Genomic DNA, 16,453 nt, shown 5'->3' on the forward strand with positions numbered 1-16,453 from the left:
CAACCAATTGAAGGGGTGAGACTGAAAAAATCCTTCATTTGATTTTTTATGGAACACTCGAATGTATATACATACTTACATTTGAAAAGCTAGCCAATGTCAATGGCTTTGTCTGTCTATCGTTCGCATTTGGCCAACTGGTTGTCCAACAGCTTGGCTTTTTCATGTGTGTAATACATACATGTATACATATTTTTGCGTACGTTCATATGTATGTATGTACGTCCGATTCGCAAATTTACTGTATCTTTTTCGGTTTCCATTCCATGTTGATTTATTTCAATTTCTATCTTATTTATTTGCTATTTATTTCATTTACATATATTATTTGCCGCAGGTGAATGTGCGCATTTTAGCACTCGAGAGTGGCATTTCGCGCCACGACTCACTGATGGTCACTTTGTGTGCTCCGCCCGGAGGCGGTCACTTTTTGCTGCACTTCAAATAAGCTTATACAAGCTTAAGTATTTATGTAGGTGCATGGGTATTTAAGAAAAAAAAATCGGGACAGATTTCTTTAACGGATTTTATTTTTCCGCCAATCAACACGTTCACGGATAAACAGATACGAGTCGGCAGCATCATTCAGTTTAGCAATTAAAAACTTTGTTAAACTCGAAGCAGTTAACCAAGTGAGAGGCATTAATCGCCCATACTCACTAAGTCGCATCAACTTGTATTTCACTGTTTGAGTATTTTACCAGTTGCGATCATTTTTCTGCATCCGCGGATTTGAACTTTTAATATGTACACTGAACACACACAAACTCGCACGTGCTTGGCAGAAATATCGTACAAACAGCATTGCATGCCGGCTTTATTCGCCTTCGCCAATTTCCTTTTTTTCATTTAGGTGCCAAATTTTTTTATCCATTAACATTAAATTTTGGACTCGCGCATTTTTCGTGTTTGCCAATCTGAAATAGCCAACACTTACATACCGGTTACTCATTTCAGGGTGGTGGTAGGTCTTTCTGCATTCAATGATCCTTTTCCAAAGGAAATTTGCTGAAATTTTTTGCTTCTCCGATGTTTAACCAGTTTAATTAGCTGTTAACAGACCATTAATCAACGCGATAAAAACAGTTAGTTATTTGATTTTCAGCTTCTCTACTGTTTTGTCGTTGAAAACCCATTCGTTAATTAATTACGCGCGCGCGCACACACACACACACACACACACATTTTTTATGTCTGTAAAGTTTTACATGAATAACGTCAATTTTTATTACCATTTACTAGCATTTCCTATCGTAGCGTAAATGTACATTGCGTGTTGTTGGTCAGCTCATTGGTGATTGACTTGTTCAGTGAGCTTTTAAGTGTGTTGCGAGTAAAATGAATGAAACAATTTATTATTAAATATCCTGAAGTGATCGACAATATGTAAATAATGGGGATAAATTTACAACAAATTAGTGGAAAGTATTTTATGTATGCTATTATAGTAAATCGAAAGGTATTATACAATATGTTTTTGTACATATATACGAAGTGGACCAATTATTTCATACATACATACGTGTGTACATATATATATATATATGGCACAAAAACAGTGGCCCGTAGACAAAAAATGGGCATCAACGGCTATGACGGTAATACAAAAGGTTGTTTTGAAAAGAAAATGGCGTGAGAAGGATTTACATATACATACATTATAGATGGTCACTAAAAATGTTCTTAGAATACTTAAGAAAATAATATTTTGTCAGTAAAAATGGTTTCATTGGTTTTCAAGATATTCTTCAGTATGATTTATATGTACATCTTTGAATACACTTAAACCAATTGGTGCAGCATTTTTCCTGCAATGAAGGCGGTTCCGTGCTTAAAAACATTGTTTTGAAACGCGTTAATCGCCTCATCTAGCGAACTCAATCCTTGATATGCGGGAATAAAAACAAACTCATTAGGAGCCAAATCAGAACTCTACGGCGGATGACCCATCAATTCGTTGTTTTGAGTATTTCATAAATAATTTGCTTCTTCTCATTCTCGAAAACGAAAATACCTGTTTTTTCCCAGACTCTAAATTAATTAGGGGTATTCTGTGAGTCTTGCAAAGCCCTTGCATGGTGCACAGATTGCAGGGTAAAAACCGGTTTTCGTATGGGACACCTTTGCAAACCGTGCAATCCGTGCACCGTGCAAGGGCTTTGCAAGAGTCAGAGAATACCCTATTCTATTTAAAAAGATATTCGTATTTATATTCATATTTTTACCTTAATATAGAAAGACCCCATTTGAATTGTTTATGTCTTTACAGAGTAGTATAAAAACTAAAGTTCTTAATTTTGGAATTTTTTCGAAATCCTGAGTTTTAATAAACACTGAAACTAATGTGATAGATATTTTTTGTTCTATTAGGCTTTTAGTAAGTAATCTACCGACTTTTTTTGCAGCGCTGAATTTCCAGAGAAAATGAGTAAGGGCCTTTCTATATTAATGTGTGTATGTATGTATACTCCGGAGGCCTCAAATATAGAAGAAGATCAAAATCTGCAGATTCATCTAACAAAACGAAAAAATTTCGTACATCTTAGTAAGCATATTTTTAGGGACCGAAAATAACTCTTGTTGGTTCAAAATTGTATCTAAAAAGTTTTATAAAATTTATCAAGGTTTCAAATATCTACGCGGATAAAATATAAACCTATATTTAATATCGCTTTACACTGAAGATGAGAAGACAATGCATTTTGTTTTGAACTGCTTGTATTTTTTAGTCATCTTCGTCTTCGATATTTAGTTTATTTCTGCACAATCAAGTTGAGGATGTTGCTAGCACTCAAATGTCGGAAATTAATAAATAGGAACGAATGGCATCGACTTTTATCTGCTTTAGTTTGGCATCGAATTTTATTTAAGCATTAATGTCAACTTCGTTCAATTTTTTCCTCTTACACTTACACTTTTCTCCTAAATAATTTTTAATGCATAGTTTATGCATTTTTTTTAGTTTCCTCACTTTTCTTTCATAGCTTAACCGGAATTTGGCATTTATTGTAATCTCCATAAGCTGAAAGCATAACAAAAAATATTAACAGCAAATACTATTCGCTTTTTACTAAAAACAGCTGGCAAGCTGTTGCATGCAACTTGTGACATTTTAATGTGTTTTCCTGATGTACCAACCGTTTTAGCACCTTAACCGCTCTTCCGAATGTATTGTATTTTAACTACGACTCTATGGCTTCTCAATAAATAGTTAAGCGTATAAAATACTTGCATCAAAGAGATTGTAACGCTCCATTCAAACTACTAACTCCTCTGGCATTGTCCGTTAGTGGCCGACGCACAATTGCGGCACTGAACTTGTTCTACTACTACTACCAGCCTGGTCAGTTGGTCTGTTGCCAGCGACTATGTATATAGGCAGCTGGCGTCTGACGGCGTCAAACCAGCTGTGCAACAAATTGCAAGTTGGCCACATAACGGAAGCATTAATTGCAAGCAAACAATGCAACAATGAAATCAAATGTACATACATACATATGTACATAAAGCCACAAGTGGTCGACTAAGCGATTTCTTTGATGCATTCCTGTGCACATACTCGTATTTCACTCCATTTATATTTATGTATTTATTTTCGCGATTTTTGATTTTGCTTTTGATACAATTTCTATTTTTTTGTCAATTTGCGTTTTAAATTAATGCATATTTATTAGTTAATTTGTAAATTTGCGGTTGTGGTAAGCAAACATTATTTAAAAAGATTTAAAGTTCGTAAATCGTTTAATTTTACGAACATGAGAAACCAGAGTCGAGAAAGACTTTGTGCTAATATTTATGATTAAAAAAAACTCAACATACAAACCATATACGAAAATAAAATATTTACATAAGTAATTGCTCCAGTTAATTTTTTTCTTTAAACGACATGCATTTGAATCAGGAACGGAAACGGTTACAGCTTTTATTAAAAAAAAAAAACCGTGCGCCAATCAATATTGCGCACAAATTAAAATATTCGCAAAACTAGGGACCAAAAACAGTAAAACTACGTTTTTAGTTTTTCTCCCTGACGACGTTAGGAGTTTTCTTAATGGGGCTTTGAAATTTAAAAAATATGATTAGTTGAAAAAATTATTAAAAAAAAAAGTCAGTGCAATGTAGAACAACAGTTTAAATTTTTTGGTGCATAAGTACGCATAGGATAGTTATCCAGCTATAAAAATTTATGGGATTATCGAAATTTATCAAGATCATGAAATTGATCAAGCTATCGATATTTATTGCTATATCAATATTTATAGAATTAACAAAATTTATCGAGTTATCGTAATGTATCGAGTACTTTGAACTTATGGATTTATTGATATTTATTAATTTACTGGAAATTGTCGATTTGTCGAATCGAAGATTTGGAAATTTTCAAAATATATTGAGTTATCAAAATTTCAAAGCTAGATAAATTTATAGAGTTATTACTGCTTATCGCATTTTATCGTGCTACACGAGAAATCGGTCGATAGCTTTGGAAAAATATGTAGCTATCAAAATTAACCGAGTTATTGAAATTTATAGAAGTATCCGAAGTCTATCGAGTTATCGATTTATATCGAGATATATACATTTTACGGTTTTTCAAATTTATCGTGCCCTAGAAACGCACAGTTATCGAAATTAGTCGAGATATTTGACAACAAAACAACAGGCATGGACACTCCGAACACACCAAAAAGCACCACCAGGGCAAAAATCACTGACTTTTACCTACCTGCAGGCAAAAACCATACAGCGACAACATAATGCATGTTAATATCGAAACAGCGAAGATGAACCTATTACCTGCTTCAAAAAATGGGCACCATGGCATAGACTTAATCATCGACGAAAATCACATTACCTAAGATAAATGAACATAAATTAGGGACAAATCTCGAACCAGACAGAACGAAAAATGACACTGAAGATGGCACAACGCCGAAACCGGTTTGTCTGCAAACCAAACTTGACAAGGGATGACGGAAATTCGTTCCAAAATAAATCATATTTAACAAGGTTCAGTTAAGGGAGTTTAGAGTTTTTGAAATTCTTTGAATTATCGATATGTATCAAATTATCGAAATTTATTGACAAACTTGATTGTAGCGGGTATATTCCAAGTCCTGCCAAAGTTCTCTTAAGACCTTCAAGGACATACAAATTTAAGTCACGTTTTAGTTCCAAAGCCCTGAGATTTGCCGGTAAGTAATTTTGTACATTATAATTAAACGACGACGGCTAAAAGAACGGTGGAATTTTCAGCAGTATTTCTTTAAATTGAAATTTGAAACAAGTAATTTTTAAGCAAAACAAAACAAAACCGACTTCAATTCTCATACAAAAAATTTAGGTGTACCGTTAATTTCTTTATGATCCAATTATCCGATCTAAACAAAATTAGTATGGGACCACCCTTATGGTACCACCGATGAAGAATTATCGAAATCGGTTAACGTGGTCATCCAAAGCTAAAAGTAAAAAAATAATAATATTCCGACGAATTAATAACCTTCTCAATTTTTTTGAAATCGTTTAAAAATAATCATAATTTGTGGCCCCTGATTCGAAAGTATACATTTTTAATCTAATTTCCCACGAATCGACTACCGACCCTTTTTGATATCACTAGCTGCGAAAATAAAAATAGATAGCTCTGGTAAAGTTGCATTTACCTAACGAAAATAAATAATAACTTATCTAAGAAAAAATAAAATGTTTATATGTTTCAAAGTTCAGCACAAACCTTTCAAGATTTTATGCAGCGCCATACCATTATCTATTCCTTTTAAAAAAAGTTTTCACAAAAATTTATTATCATTTCCATCTAACAGCAACTTGTGAAAAGGTTCACTCTATGTGACCTTGATTACACTAATTCACAGCTAATTACTTTTATACGCCACAAAAAAAATAACATTCATGCCGACCAAAATCATAAATAGTTCAGTAACACGTGCTACATATTATTGATAGACTCGTGCTAAATCTGCTTGCCATTTGAGTCACTTTTTCGGCACATGTTAGTAAATATACATGACTAAGTATATATTGCGAAGTATTGCCACACAATCTTTTCTTACAGAATGCTCGTTGTCATTGTTATTGTCTTTATTTATTTATTTATTTTTTATTTTTTGAAATTAGTGCCGCGGCGTTAAAAAGGCTACAAGTTGTTAAAATAAGGTTAAGCTAACGGTGATCGCGTGCAAAATATTGCTAAAGCCGAAGTCAAAGAAAAAGTCATCATCACCTATGAGTGCCCAGAGGTGATTAATTTGCAAAGGAGTCATAAATCATTCAGGTGACGGTTTAATATTTGGTATAAAAAAAGGGGGAAAATTATATTTTGTTTCAAGTTTGAGTAGGATTTATTTTTTATTTATTTTTGAAACGACGATAAAAGTTAATAATCGCAGAACTATTTGGGCAAAGACCATGTACCTCGACGATTGTTGCTTCCTTAAGACGTACATATACATATGTACCTACTAATTAAGACCGTATGAATGCACATGGAGAGTTTGCAAAGTTAACAAAATGAAATGGTATGAATTTCGATTTGAATTTATTTTTTACATTCGCCATCAGAACTCAACTCATCTGAGCATGATCAAATGCAAGAGCAGAACATTTCCTCTCCTGCTTTTGCCTTAATAACCTTTTTTAATTTTTCTTAAAGTATAGCTGAGTATTTTTCCATAACACCGACACTTTTTCAAGAAAAATCAGTCTATAAAATGCTTCATGAATTATAAAAAACAGCAGCCAACATTTCTCAGCTAACCTGAAACCCCTACGGATGCTGTTCGCTAGCTGCAAGTTCAAAATACAAGAATTTTTCTACTCAGAAGCAAGATGCAACTCGAAGTCTTATTATAAATAAATTATAAAAAGTAATTCCCACTATTTTTTAAAGCTAGATTCTATGTACACATTTCAATCATAGAACAATCTCCACATTGTCTACAAAATTACTTTTTAATTCTTCGACTCACTTCACATTTTAATTTCTAACAACTTGTACGCCGAGTAAGTCATGATCAGCAATAATTGCAAGTAATGATCAATAATGTCATCATTTTATGTTCATCATTGCGTTCTTGTCACAATAATTGCTCAGCAATATTGAGATATGCCGTTATATTATCGAGTACATTTTACGTTTAACGTGTTTACTACAGTAAAGTAACAATGTCAACTGACTGAGCTAATAAGGTCAACATGTTCTATGTTAACCCACTTTTCTATCTATGTATGTATATATGTATGAATATACATATGTAAGTATGTAAGCTAGGGCGGGTCAATCTGTATGGGAGATTTTTTCGACTATGCGCACACAAGTGTTCTACACTGAGGGAAAAAAATATTAAAATCAAATAGAAATGTAATTGATCTTATCATATTATCAATTCTTTTACGCGCATATTAAAATGACCGCGTTCGTTCTCAAAAAGCATCCGTGACATCAAGACAAAAACTAAAAAAAAAAATATTTCGAACCCTGACCATCTCTGGATATCAACAAATTGCGGCAAGCACCTTTGCGCACTCAGCTATACCCAGACATATAAATTTGTTTTCAACTGTGGAATTTCTATCAAGACCACAGCACGCGATTTGTACGTATATACATGTACTATTTATGTATGTATGTGTGCGTTGTCGCCGCTTGCTTAAAATTACACGTAGAATCCTTCTATTTATGCTATACGCGCGTAGTCAAAAAAAAATTTGCCCTCCCTAATGTTTGTACATACATATGTACATACATATGTATGTATGTACTATATACACTGGCGGCAGAAATAAAAGACTCGTCATACTTTTAGGAATTTTGGCCATATTTATTTAGTTTTTTTTTTTGTTTAATATTTTTTAATAAAAGCCTAGGTAGTTAACAAACATCATATAAATCCGGTTTTCAAACATTGAACTAAAATTATAAAAATTCGACAAATTTTCACCAAATTTTTTATTCAGAACTTTTTGATATGCAGTTTTGTAGCCCATTCAATTTTAGTACAATAAAGTGCAAGTTTCAATTGGCTACAAAATACCGTTGATTTTTAAGAATTTTTTTTGCTGACGGTGTCACACATTTTTTCTGATACAAAGTGTGCTCGACAATTGTAAGAGAATGCCTACCATCGTCAGCAAAAAAAAAATTGTCACAAATCAACGGTTTTTCTAGGCACTTGAAATCTAAAAATTCTGAATAAAAAGGGTGAAAATTTGTAGAATTTTTGTAATTTTTCTATAAAGTTTGAAAAGGGGATATACGGTGTATGTTGTAAAGCTAACCAGACTTTTATAAAGAAACATAAATAAACCATGGAATAATAGCCAAAACTCTTCAAAGTAAGGCGAGTCTATTATTTCTGCCGCCACTGTACATATATTGTCATCAAAGAAGAATATTGGCGACGACAGTGAATAAGTGCAAGTCGAGACGATTGCGAAAGGCGGTCGCGTATATGTATGTATGTACAACTACATTTGCAATTGTTAACGTTTTTGTTCAAAGAGATATATGCATGTTGATGTACATTTGTGTATGGATGCACATATGTACATACATATGTATGTAGGTGCGTACATATGTACCGTATTTATTTACGAAGCCTCGTCGGTGCGTATACGTAACCATCTTGTACATCTGCTGATACTCATTTGCATTATCTCGTTGCTGTGTTATGCCTTTATTGTTACAACCGATAAGTATAAGTCGCTAGCATTTCCTTTTCATTACCATTAAGATAAAAATTATTAATTCTTTCTTGCACACGCTTAGCTGCGAAGTCAATAATTATTTTATGGCCATTCACCAGCGTTGGTACTTTAATTCCACTTCTTTTTCTTCCGTGCTAAAGAACTTATTGCAAATTTATTTATTTTTCATTCTCTCCTTTACCTCATGCATATACAAGCGCTTTTGTTTATCACCTTTGGAGAAGGTATAAAACCGTTAAGAGAAGCTAGCGTAAGCTTAAAAGCGTACTAAACAAAACAAAATGCGCAATTTAAATTTTATACATGTGTGTATACGATCACGCTTGTATAGTGAATGAGCTGCTTACATCGCTTTAGATATCTACATATGTATGTAAGTACGCTCGATCGAAGATAAAAATTTTATATTTTATTGTATTTTGCCCACTTGGCGAAAGAGGTCACTAAAAGTGTGGCTAATGCGGCATAAGAAAAACTTGCTAGTTTTAGCAGCATCGTTGTTTATTTATAACTACAAGGTTTCTCATTTCCTTTCTTTTCTTTCACAGTTTAATGAGATTTGCTTTTACTGATTACATCAGTTATTTTCATTTGGTGGATAATTCACAAGTAATAGATTCTCTTTAAACGCAAACGATGAAGCGAGACGCCAGAAACTTAGTTATACATACAGCGAGACAAACAAATGACCACGGGTTGTTTTTTTTTGTTAATATTCGCAATATTTTTCCAGCTAAATTTTTTATTTTTTTTTATATAAAAATATCGTCTACGCGTCTATCGACCACGCAGAACGAACAAAGGACAGTTCAGTCTCTACAACGAAACGCCCGGTAACGCACTGAGGTGATCGACTTCGCTGGGATCTGGCACACGGTAGTACGCAGCACTACATAGACTCCAGCATAAGAAGTTGCATCAAGCAAGGTGGCTATAACCGGATGAGCAAGTGAGAAACCAAATTGATCAAGTTGTAAACTCAAAGCGCCAAACCATCGACTCGGTGTTGCCAAGATACGCTGGAACCGACATATGCGGGTTGTGAGTGTAAAGTGTTTGGAATGCTGGCCGATAAGAAAAAATGCCGACATACTGAAAGTTCCAAGACCAATGAACACTAATTTAATAACAACCACGGCGATAATATAACCCGGATCAAGATCCTTGTAACAGAGCAAAGACCTCCTCTGCGATGAAAAAAACAGGGGCATATTTCATAAAAGTGACAGGTGCGACAATTGTCCATTTTTCTATAAAATTTCACTACCAGAATTGTTGGCCACATTTTTCTTGTTTCATATACGTTTGTAAGCAACTGTGAAAATTTTTGGAAAACGACAATGATAATATGGTAATATTGTCGACAATTGTGCTGACAATTGTCACTCTGACAAAATTGTCGCTACAATGGCGATAAAAAACCGAAAGGCTCCGTCGGAAAACTTTCACAGGATTGCAATTCATTACTTTTCAATAATTTAAACATTTCTTAAAACTAAAATAATGCAAATACAATTATTACTTATGATATACACATAAATTTCATATGGCTAGCGACAATTTTGTCAATGACAATTTTAAACCCCAACAATGACAATTGGTCAGTTTTTCAATGGAATTTCTCACGGAATCTAAGAGGTGGTGATAATTGTGTTTATGAAACAAAACACCCACCAAACTGTCGAATTGTCACCGATAACATGGAAAATGCCTATCGTTACAAAATTATCACTTTCGCTTTATGAAATAGGCCCCAGGTGGAAAAGTACTAAGTTTTGCTTGACATTTTGAATTTGCGTCACAGAAGTGAAACGACTAGCGACATAAATATATTCTTATAAATATTTGGAAAATAAGCGTAGCCCCAACCACTTATGCATGTATGCGTATGTATGTACATAGAGTAGCACTGGCAGCGCATGCCTCGAATATCATGATGAAATAAAAAAAAGGTGTCTCCCTTTAACAAAAAAAAAAAATATTGAGGTGTAAATCTTGCATGGAGTAAGTATATATCTCGGCAATCGTTCTACCAATTTCTACCAAACTTAGCGCAGTTATAATATAACGGTAGTTTAGAGATATATGAAATCTGCGATAAATCAGTTACTTCTAAAGCAAATTGACTCAAAATTAATTCTTTAGCCAGAAATACGATTACAACAAATTGTTCGAAAATGGGCGTGACGCTGCCCACTTATGACCACAAATGTGTACCTCGATAGCCTTTCTAACAATTTGTACCAAACTCGGTATGATTATTGTACTGGGCACAAAAACGCAGTATGTATGTAGTCAATTTTTGAAAACGGAATAAAATTAAGCCCACTTTTTATATAACGGTTAACGGTCCGAAATGTGGAAACTTCGATAATTCGAGATATAACGATGATAATTTACTCAAAGTTAATACCAACAACAACCCCTTAAAAATAAATAAGATTATTATGGAATTTCCGCATATTTAATATCTCATTTTACTTATTGTTAAATTGTTTGAGGCTAAAAGTTAAGAAAAAATTGTTATCAAGACTTTGAGAATTTCAGAGTGTTGAAAACATTTTAAGCAATGTTGCATGGACCTGTTTCTCAAGAGGCTCTTGCACCAATTGTTTCCATAGAAGCTGCATAAGTGCTCTCACCTCAAGCTGTGTTGATTGGTAGTACCCACTTCTTAAAAATAATGATTCTGACTACTCAAAAGTACTTTTATAGCTGCACGCAGTATCAATTAAATCGCCTAAGGGCGAGTTAACTTCTTTTTCATTGTGGTTTCCTGTGTGTATGGATGAATTTTTCTTTCCTTTTAGTAAGGTGTTCATACAAATGCAAGTCCAACTTAATTTTAATCTTGCATCTATACTTTCACACCTTCGTTTTTTGTCAATCACATCTTGATCCAGCTTTTTTTTGGTATGCATTTTTGCCTGCCAAACAAAAATGTTAACGAACCACAAAAAATAATTTGCACACTTGACCCACAATAGCTACATAAATGGCATTCCTTGCGACTGATAAACAAAATTGCAAAAATATTTCTATGCGGCATTTTCTCTATGAAAACTCAAAATGAAATCAAACCGCATATGAAAGAAACTAGCACAAAAACTTTGATTTATGTTCGCCAACCACAAAGTGAAGTGAGCTCGCTGCATTAAAAATAAAACCTTGAGTAAGCTTTTCATGAAAACTAAAATCATATTTTACACCACAAATAAATGAAAATAACATTAGCAGTCAGTTAGCAGGAGTTCATGTGTTTTCGTAACCAGTAAATTCATGGCAGCCATGATCTTGATTCGCAACCGGTATGTGAACTCTTCGGTACAAAGGCATTCGGCAGATGGCAATAAAATAAAAGTAACATACAAACAGGATCAACTAGAAACTGGGTATGTGTGTATGTATGCGTATGCCTGTTCTGTGTGTGAATAAAGCATCCCAGTGGGAAAATGCAATGCAATGTATGGTATTCGAAAAACTAATCAGTAAAACAGCCATTTTCACATTCGAAAATGCATTTTTTCCCCACGCGCGCCGGTGTCCTAAGAAAAGTGGGATATTCAATTTTGCATTACCTAGTAATGCGATTGAATATGAATTTGTTGGGGCTTTTTGGATACAGTAGAATGCTGATGAAATATTAATCAGTAATTGAATCTAAAACTCCTAAGAAAATCATTACATTATTTATCACGCACGTAACGCATTATGTACTACTTTTACCACTGGGAACAGACACGTTCGAAAATGTGTACGATTATAAGTAGCTCAGATTGCTGCAAGCTATGCACAAAGATGCGTTTCCAGCCAGATCGTGCAACTCTGCCACTAACTACTAAAAAAGTTTTGCGGGCTTCAGCGCAGCAACAACTGTCACACATGGAAATTGCAAACCATCTAAAGGCAATGGAAGTGCACACAGGTTAAAATAAATTGATAGACAGATAAAAACAAAAAAAAAAAAAAAACATAGACAAAACATGTTAGCAGCCAATTTACTGAGAGCACGCACTAGGAACAGCCATCGTTGGCACCGCTTGCAGCAAATTTCAAAAGCAGCATGTCATTGTGGCGCATACTTGTTGCAATAAGGCGAACGCATACCACTGAGCAGAGTATTTGAAAATTTAATTAAAAATATTTGTAAATGAAGCTGTGCAAAAGCGCAGCTTGCAAGCACATCCGAAAACACAAAGTCCATTAGTAATGGAAACGTGAAAAACTGAATTTGCTTAGTTGGTAGTTTCTGTATTTTTAGATGCAGGTGCGTTGATTCGGTTCGTATGATTGGCCTTGGCTGCATGCACATTTTTTGCAAGCCTTATTGGCGTAGAAAAATTTTTTAATTAAGTTAAAAAAATAAAAATCAATGAAATTGCCCAAATTTGTTTGCATAAATATTTAATTATGCTAGGAAAACTAAATTCATGATCATGATTTTTTTTTTGTAGGATGAACACTGGCTAAACACTTTAAAGCTTTTTTTTTTTAATAATTACTAGCTTTCAGTTGACATCCAGGTACAGTAATTTACCGATATCTCGACAAATAACGAACGCAATATTATCTGCGGCGCGTCATTTTGTTTGCCAGGGATGTGGTTATAAAATTAACTATGATAAAAAGTTTCAAAAATTTTTCTAAGAAATAATCAGCTTTTAAAGCGCGATTTTCGGTGTTTTTCTCGTTTTTTACACTTTTTTGTATTATCTCCAAATGTAAGGATCAGGTCGAAAAACGGTCTCGCCCAACGTATTCAGCGACCTTGAAAACTGTAAGACCTTAAGAGACTCCAGTTTCGTGTGCGCACGGATTGAAGGAAGAGTAATTTTAACCACTTGAGGCGGAGGCACAAAACGTCCACGCGAAGCCTCTAAATGTTAATATTTTTGTACCAAATTTTCAGAGTATAGTTTTTTGCCATAATGGAAGCTAAAAAGTCAAAACGGTCAAAAAAGAAGCACTTTAAATTTTTTCTGGTCACTCTAATATATATATTATAAATGAATTATATAAAATCACAGTTTTCTCGAAAAGTTACCAAGATACGATTTTAATTTTGATCCGAGATGGTTACTGAAACACTTTTGACTTTTAATAATCTGCAACAATATTGTGGGTGGTTTTCATGTGGGATTAAAAATTGTTCTACACTACCGTGACTACTAAATGAAAAATTATATTAATTTGTCATATTTGCAAAACGCGTTTGGCAGTCATGAAGGCGCAAAACAAGAAGTCTCTTCTTAACCTAAGGAGGCAAGACATCCGCATAATGACTGAAGTTCTTACCGGACATTATCTGATTGGGATTCACGCAGTTAAAAGGGGCGCAACCTACATATGAGCCGTTTATTTGGAAAGTGGAATAAGTCACTTCACGCCTCTTGTACATATATGTAAAGGTTAGTTCATTAGTTTAGGGCGATAGAAAGATTTGCACATGCATTTGGCTACAAGTAACCGGTCATTTAAGTTCAAGAGGTATGAAGTGACTTATGCCACTTTCAAAATAAACGGCTCAGAATACAGAAGAAGAAGCCATCGAACACTAAATCTGCCATTACCTGAACCGTTAGCAAAAGGTCTTGGTAGCTATATCTTTGAATATCTGGCTGACCCAAATAAAAATCGCTATTAGGAGTTTATCCAATTCTTTTTTTTTTTTTTTTTGTTGATTACCAAGTGGTTTTCTTGTTGTGTAATAACACATAAGTTCATCGGCGTTGCTTGCATCGTAGCCGCTCGGTTGTTCTATGAAAATGTACAGTGGGGAGCAGAAATGAGTACACGGTAGTTTTTGTTACATATTTGCAAGGCTTTGAAAGTTAAAATTTTTTCATAAAAATATGGTTCATGGTTTAACCAAAACCATAAAAATTAAGCTTTCACACTTTATACAGAGCTTAGAAAAATTTATAATTTTTCATAAAAATATGGTTCATGGTTTAACCAAAACCATATAAATTAAGCTTTCAAACTTTATACAGAGCTTAAAAAATTTTCATTAAAATTTAAACATTTTAATCTGGTTTTCTAAATTTTTTTTGAGTATGCAGTTGGGTAGCCCATTAAATTTTAGTATGATAAAGTGCAAGTTTTAAGCGGCAAAATCGCATCGATCGGAATTGAGCCTAGATTTTTAGCTCAATAAGTGCTCGTTACACCATTTTACAAGTTTAGATTTTGTATAATTTATTCGCAAACCGCAACGGCTGCCCCCACATAGGACAAGCAAAAGTCAACGGCGCAGGCTACCACTCTACCGTTCTTCATTTCTATTTCTTTCAGCAAGCTGTGAATTTTTATCTATAGTACAGGAGATAGATAACATTTGTGACAAAGGTGTCCCTCAGCTCTGCATTTATAGTCCGATCTTTGAAGAGCTTCCTCGCAAACGCCAAGTTCTTGGATCGGCGAAATGATTTGTTGAGTGTATCTTGGGCAGCCGAGCGCTTCGGGCTACCTATTGCCCTATAAGTATGTGTTCAATAGTGACTCTTGTAGAAAAGAAGAGAGGCTTACCTGTTTGAATCGTTGCGCTTGATTTCTGAAGATTTACTCTTTTCTTTACTTTAAGAATTAATACAACTTTTACCTGCGTCCATAGTTAAATTGGTTTTTATTTTAGATTAATTATGTCCAATAGCTTCTGAAGGTCGACTGGTAGTATGCCACTTATTGAATTGTTGCTTCCTTAGTAGTTGTGGATGTATTTTCAATAAAATGGAGTTTTTGTATCGTTCATGCGAAAGCGGTCGGATAGCAAAAAGCACAAAGTAAGGCTTAACGTGGAGAAGTGTGACTTTATTCCTCAGGTCTGGCAAAAGAGTACATAACCTTTCGACTTATTAAATGTCCTGATGTCAAAAGATCTCGTATTTTCATAAGAATTATATCTTCACAATTTTAGCATTTAGTAAATATTTTTTATTTTTGAAATTGCAATTTATGTACATACATACGATGAAGTTCTTTCCATATTCTTTTCATACTAATTTTTTATATGCATTTTTCTTTTCTTCCAGAATTTCAAAGAGAAGGATGCGGGAAAAGTGGTACTCTATACAACAAGTATGGGCATCATACGTGACACTTATGCCAAATGTGCGAATATGAAACAGATATTGCGTACGCTGCTTGTGAAATTCGAGGAACGCGACGTCTTCATGAGCATCGAATATCAGCAGGAGATAAAGGAGCGCATGCACTCGGAAGCGATAAAAGTACCTCAACTCTTCGTGGAAGGCCAACACATTGGTGTAAGTATATACATATGTATGTATAATACAGTTTATTGCTTTTTTAAGTACCATAGCCATACTAAAACACGTCTTACTTAAAAACTTTAGATCCGTAACTTAAAAACCAACGATTTGTTTTGAAGAAGCCCTACGCACAGAACTGTATATTTGTATGGGATATGGGGTTTTTTGTTTCTCTTGTAAAAAATTAAAAATTTCAGTTAGGGAATTTCTGCATTTCAGCAACGATATAACTTCATATTAAAGCTCTATAAAAATAAAATAGCTGTTTAGGAAGCACGTAGTACTTTACCATGCAATGACTTGCTGATCAAAAGTTTGCAGCGCGTTGCAATACCTAATAAATCATAATAAAATGTATGCAGCTCTTCAATTTTGATGCGCTGAGGAGCATTTGACATTTTCATGTTGAACGCTTGCTGTCAAAGGGCCAAAGATAATTTTTTGTATTTTTTTAA

General features: G+C 34.1%; 1 protein-coding gene across 1 annotated transcript; it reads left to right on the plus strand.

Moving 5' to 3' along the window:
- Positions 1-2,792: 2,792 nt before the first annotated feature.
- On the plus strand, positions 2,793-15,992 carry LOC108376196 (glutaredoxin domain-containing cysteine-rich protein CG31559-like; the record flags this gene model as incomplete). Its single annotated transcript, XM_017632388.1, has 3 exons — positions 2,793-2,797; positions 6,296-6,301; positions 15,759-15,992. A coding segment is annotated over exon 3 (186 nt), but the record flags the coding sequence as incomplete, so codon positions are not given.
- Positions 15,993-16,453: the final 461 nt, after the last annotated feature.

The sequence above is a fragment of the Rhagoletis zephyria genome, unplaced genomic scaffold (assembly GCF_001687245.7).
Source record: "Rhagoletis zephyria isolate East Lansing unplaced genomic scaffold, Rhagoletis_zephyria_1.1 Rzeph_scaffold_10028, whole genome shotgun sequence".
Lineage (NCBI taxonomy): Eukaryota > Metazoa > Arthropoda > Insecta > Diptera > Tephritidae > Rhagoletis > Rhagoletis zephyria.